Source organism: Anneissia japonica, unplaced genomic scaffold, assembly GCF_011630105.1.
Source record: "Anneissia japonica isolate Jap-2015-1 unplaced genomic scaffold, ASM1163010v1 scaffold287867_len1003013_cov215, whole genome shotgun sequence".
NCBI lineage: Eukaryota > Metazoa > Echinodermata > Crinoidea > Comatulida > Comatulidae > Anneissia > Anneissia japonica.
The window spans coordinates 139,744-158,579 of record NW_022684320.1 but is presented as its reverse complement, the minus strand read 5'-3'; the positions used below and the strand labels follow the sequence as shown (position 1 = coordinate 158,579).

Below are 18,836 nucleotides of genomic sequence, written 5' to 3'. Positions count from 1 at the left end.
GTGATAACAGAACCTAAATCGTGGTAAGGCTAGGCCTAACCAGCAGCGTTGGATAGGCTAATGTTTTCGGCGCCTACGATATTTCTTCTCACGACCTATCGCAAAATCAACATGAAAAATTCATCCGCATGAAGCATTGAGTCTAATATATTGTGACCTTTTAAGTCCTACATGAATTATTTAATAGTTGCAGTCTAAAAAAAAAAAAAAAAAATTGAAGTTGAATATTGACTATACACAAGAATCCTTTAGAAACAGCTCAGCAGATTTCAAATTTATCAAATAATCAATTCTTTTAACAATTAATCCGAACATGGTCTGCAAAGTATTGTTGATGTGATACAAGATACAGAGGTGTAGGTCCCTCATTTATGGTGCCATAAATCAGTATAACAACTTTCTTATACTACTTTTACACTATCAAGCCAAAAGAAACACGGGAGTGATACTGGAGCTGAACACCAGTGTTAAACGCTGCCCTCTATGGACATTTTTGAGGAAAACTAGCTCATTAGTCTGCAATCAAGTTTAGTTTCGCAGGAGAAAAACATTTTATTTGTACACTAAAAACCTAATTCTAACAAATATACAATCGAAAGCAATAAAATATAACTTACATTATGTTTATTAGTTTTAACTAAATATGTTCGAAATACACAAATATTTAAATTATTACAAAAAAACTGAATAATTTCAATGAAGGTGGATGGTTAAAATCCTGGAGTGTGAAAGGCAGGACTGTTTACACACTGTGTGTATCGATGTCAAAAGGACTATCCTGGAGAAGCTTCTCCTGAAAACATTCAGCTCTGTTGAACTCAGGTTCAGCACACCGGAGTCGTTGACGTTCACCTATTTACACTAACCCCAACTCCAGTGTTTGAAATCCGGTGTATCGACAACAAGAAAGTAAAAGCGGGTTTATTCCGGAGTCCCGCTGATAGTGTGAAAGGGGCATTAATTGCTACATAAAAATATTCAAGCTTAACTTCAAAAGCAAGCATTGTGGTTTATCAATCTGAATCATTTGGCTTTTTATCAAATTTGTAGCTGTATTACTTTTTAACAGTAGCAACAACCAAACCCTAAGAATCTACTGTAAAATGTGGCTATACTTTGGTACAACAATATGTGGCTTACTTGAATAAGGTTTGGCTGTAATCTGGATCCATCCCGTATGTTCCTTTCCAATATGTTTAGTAGCCTTACCAGACGGTCCACAGGCATCTACAACAAAAAACACCAGCCATCACTTACTACTAGCATAATATTCTAGTTTGTTTTGACAGGTCTAATTTCTTTATGTTATTAGAAGGAATTAAAAGTGCTCAATATAACAATCTATGTACATAAAATCTCAATGGACTAATAAAATTAAAGCAGCAGAATACATAAAATATGTTAACTAAAAAATAAGTGGCATACAGTGAGCTATAAAATTATCATTGAAATTTGCACTGTCTGACCATCTTTATCTTGAAAATCACAAATACCGAGTCACACTTGGGCACTACAGTCAACCACCTCTCATCGCTGTTATATTGGTAAAATATCCGGGATCATTTGCAAAGCCATAATGTGTTATCAACAATATAAACTAAATCTTACCTTATTTGTCACTCCCATTGACTTGAGCTTTGCAGATTCTGAGAGAAGCTCTGATAATTGTACTTTGTTTATTAACATATCCACAGGCCAGTCACCATCCTCTTCATCATCTAATGAAAGTAAAAGTTTTTTATTATCAATCATATAGAGATTAAAATCTCACAGTGCTACACAGAGAGTATTCATTTACTTGCATCTATGAATATGCATGACTTGGTCATATACTGTACAGTAAGTATTCATTTGCATCTATGAATATGCATGAATTAGCCACAAAAGCTAATATATAGTATGTGGCACAGTGGCAATGCTTTTGGATTCCAATCAAAGGGCAAAGTTCAAACTTAAGGTAGGCCACTTGTTTGTGTCCAAGGAATTTTACCAACATTATTTCTCTCTACTCAGGAGAACTAGTGGATGTGTTAATTTTTACACAAAAAAAAACCACCTCCACAAACGAATGCACATAATGTATTATATCTTACCATACACCACACCATTCATTTTTGTTGACAAAAACATTTAGAATACAATAACAAACATGAGTACAAGCCTAAAAAACAACCACATAAAAGAAAAACTAAAAAAATTCATTGGAATTAGAATGGGTTGGTCAAAAAGTAAAACCAAGTCTATGATAAACATAAGGCATAACTTACCAACTTCAGTGACATCAATATCTTCTAGATTTTCAAAGACTGTGTCAATTGCTGCATTAAATCGCTTAAATGTTGCGGATTCCATCAATTCTACAGACCAACAAATTCATTTTCATCAAGATATGTTTCAAAAAGAACACAGGTGGTTATGCTGTAAGTCTAGGAGCCGCCAAGCAAAACACAAAGTTTTGAGCCTGGTGGACAGTGCACATTATTTCCCAAACTTGCAACATTAAGATATATTTCCCGGCAGAGTTAATTAAGTGCTCCAATGACACTAGGTCACTAAATCTAAAACTAAAGTTAATTTAATAATAATAATAATAGTTGGATTTGTATAGCGCATCAAGTGAAAAAGCCTCTATGCGCTTGGTGGTTGAGCTCTTTGAGCTGGACATTTTTAAAAAAGTTATTATTTTATGAAATTAAAAAAACCTACTCCTTAAACTAAGGCATGGTTGGCCGTTGGCTTTGAGGAGTTCATCCGCCCTTTGTTCAGCTGGTTTTTATTTCCATGCTGCTGGGTGTCCAACCACCCTCATATTGGCGGCCGCTAAAGACCACCAGATGGGGTTACCGGAATTAGTCGCTGACGACTCAACCGGATGCAGTTTATAATGTCGTACCCTGGAAAATTTCTCCTCGTCGTGTGGATTTCAGGATGTAATTTAAACAAATTGGCATTGTGCAGAGAATTTAGGACAGTCACGAATGAGTGAACCCGTTCTAGAGTTACGTTGCTACGCAATCGAAAGCCCCCTAATAATACAAGCGAACCTTACAATATATGTATCCTAAATGTTAAGTATTTAGTTGTGTTTATTCTATTACTAAAAATATATACTAAAAAAAAAACATTTTCCATTAAGAATGATCTAAAAAATGAAAATGATGTATTAAATAACATATATTGTATAGTAAATATTTAATAAAATACTTTTAGCTGACCTTGATTGACAGGGTCAAAATCCTCCTCCTCGACTGTCACCTTAGGTTTCTTTTGTACTTGCTTTGGTTCATCTTCTACAAAAAAAAATTTTAAATTGTAAATGAAAAGTGCATGAGGTCAACATACAGTGGCTGAGGTCAAATATAAACCCCCCAGTTCAGACCATCAAATTTTCTTTGATAGACATGACATGACCATATATAGCCACATCATGACTATATATGGGCATACAACACTCTGTAATGTAGACAGAGCTTAAAACATCTACTTACTCATTTAAAATTATTTAATATTTAAAATATAAATTCTATGAAAAAAAAGATCAAAATAATCAGTGTGACAGAGTTTGTATCCATGTACTGGGGCAGATGCAGGATTTGATGGTAGGGAGTGCGTGAGAGTCCACACAACCTCAGCACAACCTTGGTTGGGGCTAGGAGGGGGAGGGGGACGAGAACATTTTGAGAATATGGACCTCTAGATGCATGGAAATTGCACTTTCATACCTTAAAAATCTTACCGGTATACAATGATACAATTATTTTTCTTCATACACTTTAGGGGGTGCGATGGCACTGTCTGCACACCAACACCCCCCCTCCCCCAGATGTATAGAGTAAATAAATGTTTGTTTACCTTCTTTGACTGATTCTTCATCTACTTCTTTATCACTGTCAAGTTCTGCATATCCCTTTTGTGGCCTTCCACGCTTTAGACCCCTCCCCTTAGAAACTCGACCTTCAGGTAGAGGTTCATCTTCAACTACTTTAAAGTAAAGTGTTTATACATTAATACTAAATGCCCATCATTCTTCTTCATTTACTTAAATTTTAACACAGACATATTAACAAAACACCTATTACATAGACATCATGAATACTACTGTCTAACTGAAATTATAATTAATAATTTTGTATGAATGTCCTGCAATGTATACAAAAGTCAACCCAAATTTAATGAGGTCAGGCCATAAAATGCACCAGTTATTCAATGCTAAATGAAAAAATAAATCTTGCTGAACTACAAAAAGTGATAACGTGCTTATTCACTTTGTAAGTTATATACACTAAATAAGTTTGACTTGATTTGAACTTATTTGGTTCCAATACACATAATAAAATACAGTCCTAAAAGATGCAAGAACAAGCAAAATATTAAAACAGAAATAAAAGCCTATAAACAAGAGAAAAATCTTATTTTCAGAGAGAACATTAAAAAATATAATACAAATAATTAAAACATTATTTTTTTTTTAACTTTAAAAGAATAAAAATGCAATTGATAAAATATAACAGGGGAAGATTCAAGGTAAAAAGCAGTCAGTTTAAGATGATTTTTACAAGCATGTTTACAATTTTTCAGGTTATACATTCCTTAACATCCTTTGGAAGACAATACCATTCTTTAATATGTAATAATGACAGGTCGAGGACATGCTCTTAACTATGGGGAAACAGAAATTATGAGAGTTTCCTCGGTTTTGTATTGCCTATCCCAAAGTTTAACAAAGTGTTCTGCGACATAAGATGGACATTGGTTATGAAAAATACTTGGCAAAGACGAATGTAACTTCCCCTATCATTCACACTAAGGGCCCCAATTTCTGAAAGCTCATTTGACCTATAGAGTACAACGGTCGTGTCGTCACAACACCAGGTGGCGCCCTTTATTGTCAACCATACGTTGGTTACCTTCACCTTACCTCTACCTTTATCTTAATGGTTTAGAATAGGCTTTCTGTAATAGGCATTTTAAAACCTAATAATTTACCATCAAAATGTACTAAAAACACAAAAGCTCGCATTATATTAGTTATCAAACACAAATTTAATCATCAATTAAAATTTACAAAGAAAAACTAAGATACAACATCTTAATAATTATATTATAAATTGGGATTGTCAACTAATTCTTTGAAAAACGAATATACATAATGTTTAATATGACTTACATGTTGGTTCTTGATCTTCAGTAACTTCTTTGCCTTCACTCTCCACTGCTTTGACTTCATCTCTCCTTTTCTTTTCTGCCTTGGCTTTCTCTAACAGTTCCTTTTCTCTTTCTAATTCTTTCCTCATTTGGTCAATGTTCCTTATTGTCTTTAATGACTTTTGATCATGTTTTCTTTCTACTTTCGGCTGCTCCTTTACTTGTTCCTTAGGAGTCTTTGGAGTAGCAGCCCTTGGTGAGATGCTAGCCCTAGGGGATGTACCATGCTTTGGAGACGGTGATGTTGTACCTTCGCTCCAGTGCATACTACCTGCCTTAGGAGGCGTTTTATCAAATGAAGAAGATGGTGGACGATCTAACGACAATGTCCTATTTGGCGGTATTGACCTGTCCACGGGGGTGGGTTTATCTGCTACTTGTTTTTTCTCAAGCATTTCTACAGCTGATAATTTACTAGGCTCTGTGGCCGTTTCACTCTCATCTTTAATTTCCACTGGCTTTGAAATGTCTTTTGGGGTAGAAAGTTTGGTTATCTTAATCTTTAGCTTCAAGGATTTCTCCCCAGGAGGCGGACTCACAATATCATAATGCCTCTCTTTCTGGCGTTCCTTGTTCCTACGCTTTTTCTTATGTGATTTTTCTGGTTCAGTATCTGTAGCCGAGGCACTAGCCTCTTGGCTGTCTACTTGTTGAGATGTTCCTTCATTCATTTTGACTACTGGTACAGCTGATGAATTAGCTTGAATTTCATTGATAGAATCCTGAAAAAAAATTAATATCAAACATAATTTTGCTTTTTTAATTTGAAGTTAAATGCTTATAAGAAGATTGCAACACACAAATTGTTTGACAATGGAGTTGGATTAATGTCCATTAACTTTAAAATTGTTTATAAATTGTGTCATCATTCAGTGACTAGCAAAGTTGTCTAATTATATGTCTTGTAGAGACCACATGCTTCATAGGTCGTCTAGACATAGAGTGCCAGCTAGTTTTAGTATACAACTCACCTTATGCGAAGGTCCTGCTAGAGATGGGACAGGCCCCATTTTCTTAGGCCTACCTGGTCCTCGTTTTATCACCTCAGGAGCATCATCATTATGTGTAAGTGCCCCCATAGCATTGTTCGATAACCGTAAGCTACCATCTACTTTGCCACCATTTGTGAAATTTCCTACAGATGCTTTGAAATTTAGAAACATACATTAATACAAGTGAATTACTGAGTGAAGATGTAGCTTGGTGGTTTGGCTTTTAATCCCAATATCCTAGGTTCAAATCCTGTGGTAGAAGCCAAACACCAGGATATTTTTCATCAAGACTAAAAACAACTCCACTTCTTAAGCATCATATTGAGAATTACTGTATTACTAGTATGCAGCTGATATTCTAATCAAAATTCTATAAATTACCACTTAAAATATTTAGGCAATATTTAGACAAGGATTATTTTACCACTAGCAACAGGCTTGGTACTACTAGTATTCCTAGACCTGAGCTGATCCGTTGAGAGGGATGTAGTGGGCACTGCTGGACTACCAGCTGCTGGTGAATACTGGGGATTGGTGTAGCCATTTACACTGGCAGTAGTTGGGGACCCTAAGTAAAGAAAATAAGATCACTAAATATAAGCAGATGCAATTTTTATAATCTATTTTAGAATCTAGAGAAAAATATGTTCATGAGATGGTAATATAAGTGGTGGTACACTATATATAGAATCTGACACAGTTAAATGTGTTAACTTATGTATATTGTATACATTTATAAAGGATATTCTGAACTGAATTGCTGAATTAAGACCTAACAATAAACCATCATTATAATAGTGTATCTTGATTCTTAGTATGTATTAGAATTTTGGTTTTCACTGTTTCCAAATATTGTTTATCATCAAAAGCACACAAATAAAAACAGTTTGACGATCCTCACAAAATTTGGCCGAAAGGTTTGCCGTTGAAATAAAGGAAATACATACAATTAGCAATTATCTCCCACAAATAAATTGTTGGAAAAAGACGAAAATATATTTAAGACAAAAATAATAGGCAATAATATTGTGGAGCAAAGCACAAACAGTTAGCCAACTAGCCCATGAGGAAAACATGATAAAGTACAATGACAAACCTTGGCAAGATGATTGTTGGTGAAAGCCACCCATCGGGCGTGGGAAATGAGATTGGCTATTCGTGAAAGGGGCAGAAGGGCTGCCCTGGACGCTGCCGAAGTGTGGGTAGGGACTGTGCTGCGGCTGAGACTGTGATGGTGGCTGCTGCTGTGACTGCTGCTGTATGGAAGCAGGATCAGAGGATGTTTGGTAGTATGGAGATGGTGCCACGGGTGTGCGAGGTGAAAGAGAAAGACCTGGAAGATGGAATGAAAAGAAATCACTGATGAAATGCAATGCAATGGCAATAAAGAACATATTACCAAATAACAAAATTACAACAATCCAGTCAAATGTTAAGAGGATACAGATGATAGCTTATATGATTTCTCCTACATCCAAGGATACTTCTTTAAAAAAAAAAATGATACCAGAATAATGAAAGTGGTGTGTCTTAACTTTGATGACGATGACACACATATCAACATGAATGAAATATTGTACACACCGTCTAAGCATAGATATGGCTTAACCAAATAACCAATCACATCATGACATCAGAATGTTTGTATTTTTCTCTGCATTATTTTACATTCTTCTATTGTGTAAAGTTTACACTGATGACCCTACTAAGCAGCACTACTCTCAGAACACCACACACAGGTAAATACTTTGAGGTTTAAATCTTCCTTACCTCCCATCGGTGGTACAGGACTGGTCTGCTGATTGAAGATACCAGGATTATGAGACAGTATTGCTTGCAGCAAGGGTGGCACATCACCTTCAATGTCATCATTCATTGTCCGATCTTTAAGCTCACTGAAAAAAAATATAATAAAAATGCAAATAAAACTTGGTGAATCATCAAATTACCTTAAAACAAAAATTGCAAAGCTGCTTTACATTTTTTAATTTTATTATATTAATATTATTATATATTTTAATATTTTTATTCACATTTTGCTTTGGAATATTATAATGAAAAAACCCCACAAACAAAAAAAAATCAAGGGACCTAGTCTAAAGCAGTGAGTCAATCTACAAGAATGATACTAAGCCTAAGAACTTGACCTTCATGTCACCAAACGCGAGTTTACATTTAACCAGTAATGTTCCAGCACTGGCTATCTTTAGGCCTACAGAACTCTGTAATGTTCAGATTAGACAATCTGGTTATTTTGACATGTAATAAATTATAGTGAACAAATCTCCTTAATATGTTTTTTATTATATAAATCTCAGCTGGTATATTGCTATTTTTTATTATTTTAGCAGCCAACAACAAGTAACTTGGTAATTTCATCGTAGAGTGATGCCGTACAAGTTTCTTTCACTATGAGGCTTAGGGAGTGGAGACGTAGTTAAGAACAATTCTGCTTTCATAGGAGTTGAACCTAGGATCTTAGAATTGGAAGGCAAGCATCTTACCAATAAGCTATACAACTCTACATTCAATACTAATAGAAATAGCCCAAAAAATGTCGTTTCACAAAACAAATTGCAAGAAAAGGTTTTATTGCTGAAATGTGTTATTTGGACCATACTAAACATGAATATCAACGTTGGGACATTTTCGAACATCTTGAAGTACCCTAATTTGTAGCCTAACCTAGCCCAGTCTGGCCTGGCCTGTTTGTGTGCCTCCAACCACTGGAAATTGTATTAAAATATTTAAAAAAAGCACCAACATTTTATTAAATTAGCCCGGTGCCATGCTGACTACTCTACCTCTTTAATAAATTCAATTTTTTTGCTAAAAATGCCTCCGAGGACATGCGCAATGCCTCCGACTGCCAGTAGCGCACTCATTAACTTATTTTAGCACTGAGGCATAATCCAACTAGTTGTATCAAGGTGTGAGAAAAAAAACAACAAACAATTGTTTATTTTATTTTAAAAAAGTAGCAAGCTACATTGTTTTGGCTAGCTTAAAATGACTCAGATTGTTGCCATTATGGTATGCCGGAACACAAATTATACATTATATTCCAACAACCAATATAGAATGGACTTTTTTTTTTGTACTTTTATGGGTTAAACAAAATAAACATGGTAGTAATAATCTTGAATAATATCAGAAAACTGCTATCTTGCATTATAGTCTAGGCCCGGTCTAGAATTTAAAATATGAAAGCTGCTTATATTCAGTTAGCATATTTTTATCTGCACACCAGTATCTCAGGTACTGTACATCATACAAACTATTTCTATTATACTAAAAAGGGTATGAGATATCTTTTGCACATGCCATGTTAAAAGTAAGATGTTTGTGGAATATACATTATTGATAATATTGGATTCTGATTGGTGAAATAGTTTAGCTTGATTGACGCTTCGGAAAGGTTCATTAAGGTGTAGAGTACTGCCCTGGATTCCAAGGATACACTTGGCTGGCTGGCTGCCAAAATGTCCATTGACAAATAACATGACAAGTATCATTCAAATGAACTAATGAGAATTAGTTAAATGATTTCAAAGATAAATATACTATATAAGCATTAATATGCTAAATTTGGCCAAAAATAATACTTGTAACAAACTTATAACCTGAGATTGAAATGAAATATTTGAGAATTCATACAATGCATCTAATTAATTTCAGGTCAATTCATCCTTCTATCCTATACTAAGATTGGTTGGCTTATTTACATTAAGTGCACTTCGAACTTTAGAATGTGCAACACTACGAGATTATGTGAATGCTGCTTCAAAAGATTGTTGTTGGATATTTTAGTTTAGTTTTAGTCAAGTTGTTTCCTATTTTGTATGTAAATTCTATACACCTGTTAGTGTTGGTTTAAATTTTAACCCAGCCAAGATATCACACCTTTTTTATAAGCTTCTTAACGACTCTATAGTAGAACTAACGATTCAAAAACCTGTTTCTGGGTCAGAAAAGCATAGAATAGACCTACTGTCCAAATACATAATTCCCCAAAGATTATAATTGAAGATATTAGGAATTCATCTTTGAAATATATGCTTCAATTATATTTAAAAAATTAAATTGAAAAAATATTAACCCACATCAAATTATAATTTTTTAACAGGTTTTTATTTTAATATATCGGAAAAACTAGTTGATTGAAATATTTTTGTTACGGCGGTCTAGGCATTAAGAATATGTGGCAGAGCCAAGCCAAAGGAGGGATAAGTCGAATTTTCAAAATTGAGTTTTGTACATATTATTGAACTAGACATTATTTTCAAAAACACACAAAAAAAAAATCACTTTGCGTTTTGATAGTTTATGGCGAAGTTATGGGCAATCAAAGTTAGGATACTTATTAAGTGTATTTTGAGAAAACTGGCTTTGAAAATCGCTTATCAGTTTGCTGTGAAAAATCGTGTTCTTTGAAGGTGCCTGTACATTTATCCTTAGCAACGGGTATTTATCCTACACAGAATTGGTTGAAAACTTGGCACAACTATTTATTTATTATATTAGTGTATTCGTTCCAAATTTGGATCCATTTTTTTTTTGTGATAAATTATAGTAAATAAAACTAACCTTGACTTAAGGCAAGCATTTATAGTCGAAATTAAGTTCTATTAATGTCTTTACATCAAACTGAGATGAGCATCTACTTTTGCAATTAGGTCTAGGCCTAGGCCTACATGCAAAATTTCTCACAGCATCTAGGCTAATTGTTTAGTTAAGAATGGGTAGTCATTCTCTTTGTTGTCACCATCGGCAACAAAATCAATTAGGGCTAGGCCTATCCCATCGTCATTCTCATCTTCTGAAGAAGATAGATGTAAATGCAAGTCTTCATCGATGGGCCTAAGCATAGGCCCTTGGTTCGTACAGCCATTGTTAGGAAGAGTACAGGAGAGAGGAGGAGCAGTAGCAGTGCTGCGGGCGCTATCATCGGCATTGCCGTTATCCGCATCGTCATCAACATCATCTTCATTAAATCACAATCTAGGCATGCGCAGTTACCCACACTGCATTTTGAAAAGTAGATTGTCCAATCACATTGATTATTTTATTAACTGTCGTCAAGGACGTAAAATAGCATCGTCTATCGGTTAACTTGGATTTTCAACACTAAAATAAACCAATTAAATGAAAGATTACTAAATTTCCTTTCTAACCATACCCAGCATGCTTGGATTCATGCCATATTTCGAATATAGGAAACGCTACGAAAAATAGCTATTCTGTGAGATCTTGACGCTAGAAATTTCAGGATTTTGTGCCTGTACACTAGGACAAGTTCTCTTAAATACCATTTTTTGAGCATTTATTGATTATAAATCAGAGAAAGGTAAATGTAGGATGAAAGTTCAATGTTTAATAAGTATGTTTTTGAGGAGAAAAAAAAAAAATCGAAAAAAATGACTGATTGGAAAACTGCCTGTGCGACTTATCCCTCCTTTGGCTTGGCCCTGCCACATACGCACTTTAAATGAACCTGGTCTGAAGCCTGATAATGGCATTTAAGGTTGAAAGCTTGAATGAGTTTTCGATGGACAATACCATCAAGTATTATTTCTGATGAAAGGAAAATAAAGATTAATGTGACTACAGTTCACCATCCAATTCGAGACCTCCTTAGGAACCTGAAAATCTGAGGTGGTCTCAGGGATCTGTCTCCAATTAGAGGGTTGGCTTTGTGGTAAAAGACTGTTAATTGGTTCTTTAAAAAAGTGATTTCGGTGTTACTGTAGATGGGTTTTGAATTGAAGGGTGCATTGTGACTATGATTTTCTTATAACTGAAATACTGTACATTACTTACATATATTCTGTGTTTGTTTGGCTAAGTGCATGGACTACCTGTAGCAGACTACTATCATCCTTAACATTTAGAAGCCGTCTTGCCTCCTCTGCTATATGTGGACTATACAGCAAACTTTTGTTGCCGATTGTATTTGGCATCGGCGAGGGCAAAGGCAGCTCTGATAACACTATGAACAAAGAATGAAATAAAAGTCAACAATGTTAATGTGTATCGTTGCCTGCTTTAAAATAGGCAGTGACTATTGTTACACTAGTTTCAAAGGAATTCCTAAATGTTATTGTCCTAATCCAATCCACAATCTAGCCTTTAAACATCATACTCATAGTTTCAAAAAAACCTTTTAAAGTGACCTACCCATTGGAAAATGTTGATGGTTCAGTACTAATGTTTTTGCCCCAAATACCAAGTTACTTTTTAAACAAACTCTTGCTCCTCAACCTAATTAAACTACATATAACAAATCTACATACCAAATATAAAGTTATGAAACCGGCATGCTGCATTTAGTCAACTGTAATTTGTCTACTATCTCTCATACGTATTTAATAGAATAATCATTGTCCAAAATGATTCAGTATAGTAAATTTCAGAGAAATTTACTTTTAATTAATTTTTTTCAGCATACTTACAGCAGGTCTGCCCTGTCATGAAAAACTCACTCAACTGCATTTAACAAAGTTCTAATAATAATAATAATAATAATGAATAATAATTATAGGATAATAATAATAAAATTAATAAGTTAATAATAATAAGCTAAATATAGGTAATAATAATATCATAGGTAATAAATAGTGCCCTATAATAATCTGTCAGAACGATATTAGACACTAAATGTATTAAATAAAAAAAGACAAATTAAATAAGAAAAGATGCTTTTTTAGAACTTGCCTCCTTAATACATATTGGGAGCTGGTTTCATAATGATCCCCTGCCAGAAATAAGATCGATATCCATATTGTGCTAGTATGACTAATGCCAAAAAAGTACTATACAGTTGAGTGGGTTTCTCATGATAAACTATTACATAATAGGTATTAAATGCCAGTTAAGTGAAGTCTTTCATAGACTTGCAGTTGAGTGATTTTTTATTTTTTAAATTTCATATTTTCCGTTATAATTTCAAAAATCTGAATACATCACAAGATGTGTTATATCCCCAAAAGTGCAAAACGCTGAAAAAGTGCATTTTGAAAAAATTGTCAGTTGAGTGGTTTTTTCATGACAGGGCAGAGGTGCTCTAGGCAGAGAGGTGGGATTCAACAGCTGAGTAATTACTAGCTAATTATTTTTAAAATCTAATTATATAAGACACTGGGAATTTACAGTATGTTTAAATTAGGATATCAAAATAGAGAAGCCAATAGATAATCAAAGGATAATTACAGGCAACCATTACTTTCTATATTTAATAATTTTAATGAAAATAAATGACAAAGAAAAATTCAGAAATATATTATCAACTTATTTAATCTAAAAATATAATTTCTAATAAACTTATTTCATGCATGACATTAATCACAAATTATTTAATCATTTGAAATATCATTTCTAAGCATGTCAAGAATTGGTTATTGTTACTTACAGTCAGTGAGACTTGTGATACCTGCCAAGGTAGTGATGGGAACTGAAGGTACCTCACCATTCATCTTGCAGGCTGAAAAGTACAAATTTACAGATTAAGTAAGTACACATATAGACACAATATCTGTATTTTAACATATTAAACAAGGGTGACACATCCTGTCAAAAAATAATTTGGACCCTGGATAATCTACTCTAATTATTACCAAGTCACTGAGAGGCTAGGGGACAGCTGATTATTTGGGAGCCTAGATGCTCAATTTTTGCTCAGTAATGTATGTTGTTTCAGATAACCACACAAATATAGTGTGCTTTTTCATATTGTTGAATTTTTATTGACAAACATGAGAATTATGCTGTAGTTTCTCTTCACTGTTACAAACTATCACTCAATCCTACACGGCTGGCTATCTGTCACAACATAACATGCAAAAGACAACGCTGTCAGTGTGATTCATTTGAATTAGCTACCTATCCAACTATTACTGTGTAAGATAGAAAAATCTGACATAGTCAAGTTCACTGTTGTAACATCAAGGGCGTCATAGCTTCGGTAAATGGCATAATTGAAACTTCCTTATGGGAGGAGATATACAAAATAAAGACAAAAGATTTCCCGAACATTTCATTTTCAGCTGAATTTTCCTATAATTTTTGTATTAGTCAAGTTAAGGCAATATAGCAAATTTCTCTCATTAAATAAGCACTAAAATATCATAATTAGAGTTAATATTCTTTAAATAAAAAAATCAAGGAACCATTTTAGGTAAATTGAATGAGCGCCAACAAGGTCTATAACTCATTAAGGATATCCTCTTTGTGCAATCAAAAATACTTTGCTTTTAACCTCTTGTATTTTACCAAAAATTAATGTAGTTATAACAAACACCAGACTAAACTCATAGCTGTACTTGTAGTTCATGAGAAATTCACTATATAATTAAGTTTTTTCAGCACACCTCCTGTACATAGCAGGTGCTCTAGGAAGAGAGGTGTGATTCAACAGCTGAGCAATTACTAGCTAGTTATTTTGGAAATATAATTAAACAAAGCACTGGAAATTAATGTCAAAATTGTAGGATATCAAAAGAAATAGAGAAGCTAATATATAATCAATGGATAATTAATTAGTAAATATGATATAGGGCTTATCATTAATTGTGTATCTGGCAATAAACAATTACAACCAGTAAATAGGGGTGTTGCTATATTGTATCAGTGACACATCGGTAATTTAGCACTTATGCAAAATATACTATAAATAATCAAAGTTAAATATTATATTACTCATGGACTATATGAAATACCTGTTCCTTTCATATAAGGTATGAAGGCTAAAACAAATTTAATATTTTGTAAACATGTTTTTTTAACAAATAATTTAAGACGGGTTTTTCCCCAACATAAACAGAATTTGGGGTAAATTACAAAAAATTTTGCTTTATTATAATTATTGTTTGCTTGACCATCACAGTTCATGTAATTCTGGTTCAAGTTTTTATTATATTGTAATTTATACAGTACTGTATTAGTAATAGCAGGCAGCAATTATGTAAATTATTGAAATATAAATATACAGTATCTCTTGAAATGTTAACATAACAATATTAAACAAAGAAAAAACATATTAGAGCAAGACATGTAATTATAACAGAATTTAAATACGGTACATCTTTACGCAATGGTAAATTATTGTAATTAGTATGTACTTTTACATGAAATTGCTTCATTACATATTGTATACAATATATTCCAATAAAACGCAGGACTATTAGTACAACTTGTAAATTTCTACATATTTAATTTAAGTATGGTCCAAAATAATATCAATCATAAACAAATTATCCTAATTAAAGTGGACTTGACACAAAATGATTTAATTGGATATGCATAATACATGCAATTCCATGCTTCACTTGACAAAAAATTGCAAAATACAAATTTATACTCCCACATGAAAATATTAAAATTTAATATCCTTTAATATACCATTTAGCAATAAAACAATTATGGATAATGTACATGTGTATTTTTTTTAAAACTAAATATTGGCTTTCAATGTAGCAATACAAATGGAATGCATGACTGATATTATAAGACTTATAATGCATGTCAACATATTTCCACTGGAATTTCTAAGCGATACTTCTTTCTTAATTAACTCCATTGTTGCCAACTCAAAGGTATATCATTAATGCATTAATTAAACAGAAAGTTGATGAAAAAACATTACGTTAATGGCTTTAAAAAGTTAGCATACTTTCTTTTTAGCTAAAACTCTTATTATGATATAATACTTTTAAGCTTTTAAAATTACACACCTTTATAATTTCTAAGATTATAAAATAAATTTATTGTAATTTTAGAACAAAACATTGTAAGTACATTCATTTCAATTAAATTTCAGCTCATAAGATGAGTTTTCAATGAAAGTAACTTTAAAAAATCATGTACTGTAGATACAAGTTCCTTCATCAGAATCAGGATCATGGCGCATTATTAATACCGATAAAAACAAATACCGATACAAGTTAAACTATAAATTGCCCCCACCTGGGCTACACATAAAGGTCCTCAGTGATCTGTAAAAATAAATGAAACGTACAAGTTATGAAAAAAAATATATATTTTTAAATTAAAAAATAATAAACAGGGCTGTCTTGTAGTTCTGTATTAAAGAGAAAATTGCTATAAATGTCTGTTAAGTATCTCACTATTTTACCATGATATTATCACAAATATCACCAAAAAATGGTAACCACCACCAAAAATGTCATTCATATGAAAAAGAAATGAATTGTAGGCCTACTTTTAGTTTTATATATCAATGTATCATCATCTTATAATGAAAAGTCCTGTAAAAATAAAAATTTCCTTCACACCCAACAACAAGTACACTTGCCAGTTTCAGGATGGAATGATGCTTTATAAAACAAGTCTCTTATTGAAGCAGCCTAGGGAGCGGAGTTGTTCTTAGCTGTGAGAAAAAGTTCAGCTGGGACAGGAATTGAACCCAGGACCCATGGATGAGAAGGCAGCATCTTAACCACCAAGCTATTCAAATCAACTCCACACCTAAAAAGGTCATATTATACCTACAAGTCCTTTAATTTTTTTTAATGAATTGCTAAGGTACATTATTATAATTTTTAATTAAGAAACTAATATATATTTTAATGTACAGCTTACCTGATTCGTGTTTATCAATCTGGGTCAGAAAATTTAAAGGAACAGCAACATTTTATGCTTATTTCCGCACATAAAAATAACTTCCGAGGGATGTACAGTACAGTAAATAGCAAAAGCACTGTCCAAATAATACAGCTACAAAGGTTTGCAGGGTTGTACTGTAGCTGTCAAAACTAAGGGTAGGTGGTAGACATTTTAAGGGTGGATGGATAACAACATTGGTGAACTCTAAATAATAAGAGTAGATTTTAAGGATGGGCAAGGAAGGTGGCTGGAGGGCCATGAAATTAGTTTTAGACTGGGTGGAAAACTTCAAGGCTGGGTAGTCCTGCCCACCTTCTCCCACCTTGATTACATCCCTGGGTTAGTGTACTGTAGTTTTACAGTACAAACAAGTATTATCTGTACTCGTCATGGGCTGTATCATGAAGCAGCAATGGCAAATAGACCCCCTAAGTTTTATGATAGGTCTAGGCTAGATGATTAATTAACAATTTTTTTTTATAATGACAGTAATGGGGAGGGATGGGGGTGGAAATGTTAGGGTGTCTGTTGATTGCATATTTTGTAAGTGCATTGTGTCAGAAGGTATTGTAGGACTACTAAACATGGAAGACTAGGGAAAGGGTATTTCATTTATGTAAAAAGAGCGATATTTAGGGCGAAATGAATACAACGGTGCATACTGTTTCGGCTACAAACCAATTTGGTTGTGATACATGGAACACATGCAACTTGCACAGCGAGGTTTTCAAACCCTTGACCTCAAGGCAGCTTCCAAAGCTGCTTGCAAAACCAAATCAATGTGTGTCTTTATTTAAAGTAACAATAAACCTGTGGGTAATGCAAAAGACATTTTATTTTAGTCAATTTTAGGCTTACACCTAAAAATACATGAACCGAGAAGCCTTCAACATTGGGGTAGGCCTAGCAATTAGTGTAAATACTAAGCAATTAGTAACTACTCAGCAAACACAAAATATAGTAGCATTTTCAAGGTGTTGCATAAAATACATCACAGCGCAACTCGTTTGCAACATTAACAAACAGCATTAAAAAAAAAGAAGCACCATTCTACTGTACAATATGAAATTTGAAATTATGAAAAACGAACTGATGACTGTATTTACGCCGGGGTGAAAAATTCCTGCATACAACAAATTTAGACCCTAGGACTAGCCTAGTCTAAATTTCTTGAATTCAGCACATAGGAAACATGGTCTGAACCTCATGTGAAAGCAGCTTTAGGCCTTACCTGCCTAGCTAGCCTAGTAGCTAGGCCCTTATATTTATAAATAGGCCCTACTAGGATTAGGAAATTAGAAAACAATTAAATAATGCAATCTGGAAAGAATTTTAGAATTATGTTAAGCTTATGTCATTCACCCTTGCCTACCACAGTCATAGCATAGTCCTAAACACCATTCCCTGACAAGACCTAGCTAGGCCAAGGCTAGGGCCGGCCTATGAATGCCTAGCCCTAGCCTCCGAATGGTTAGGCCTAGTGTGAATCACAATCACAACACGCATTTGTTTTTTTGTTTTTTTTAGATTGAATAGTGAATTTCATTCATTCATTTCAAAAATATCACGTTATTATACAAATGAATATCTTACATTATAAACATCCAGCTCCAAATTGATAAATGTTTAACATAAAACAATGTATCGTATACTTTACTGTCTTGGAAAACGTCTAGCTAGGCCTACCATTTGATCGTCTGCAGTATTTCAGCAAGTACGCTACAAGCAGACGCGAATATGAAAGACTCGGCCCTTGCTTGCTTGCTTGCTACTTTAGCGCCCTCTCCTGAATCACCAAAGAGGACGGCCTACGATTTGAGACCTTCCATTTCTTACCTTTAAAATGGTCTTGATTTATTCTTTTCGCAAAGAATTCCCTTCAGAATTTTAAAACCATTACTAAGCTTTCTCAATCGGAGAAATTTAGTGAGAAAAACGTACAATTTAAGTGGTCAAAGACATTATTTTGATGATATATTTCAGCACAATCGCGCCAAATATCCAAGCCTTATCACTGCG

The 18,836-nt window shown here is 33.6% G+C and overlaps 1 protein-coding gene across 1 annotated transcript in view; it reads right to left on the bottom strand.

Annotated features, from left to right (window-relative positions):
- Positions 1 to 18,836, bottom strand: part of LOC117104679 (nipped-B-like protein) — a 44,074-nt gene extending 25,238 nt beyond the window's left edge. The window contains exons 1-13 of the mRNA XM_033245566.1: positions 18,654 to 18,836; positions 13,606 to 13,677; positions 12,018 to 12,186; positions 7,968 to 8,092; positions 7,294 to 7,530; positions 6,622 to 6,765; positions 6,177 to 6,349; positions 5,168 to 5,927; positions 3,853 to 3,981; positions 3,216 to 3,290; positions 2,268 to 2,357; positions 1,609 to 1,718; positions 1,141 to 1,227 (exon numbers count right to left, since the gene is read on the bottom strand). Of these exons, the coding sequence (XP_033101457.1) occupies positions 1,141 to 1,227; positions 1,609 to 1,718; positions 2,268 to 2,357; positions 3,216 to 3,290; positions 3,853 to 3,981; positions 5,168 to 5,927; positions 6,177 to 6,349; positions 6,622 to 6,765; positions 7,294 to 7,530; positions 7,968 to 8,092; positions 12,018 to 12,186; positions 13,606 to 13,669 (2,163 nt within the window). The 5' untranslated portion in view covers positions 13,670 to 13,677; positions 18,654 to 18,836. The remainder of the gene's footprint in view (positions 1 to 1,140; positions 1,228 to 1,608; positions 1,719 to 2,267; positions 2,358 to 3,215; positions 3,291 to 3,852; positions 3,982 to 5,167; positions 5,928 to 6,176; positions 6,350 to 6,621; positions 6,766 to 7,293; positions 7,531 to 7,967; positions 8,093 to 12,017; positions 12,187 to 13,605; positions 13,678 to 18,653) is intronic.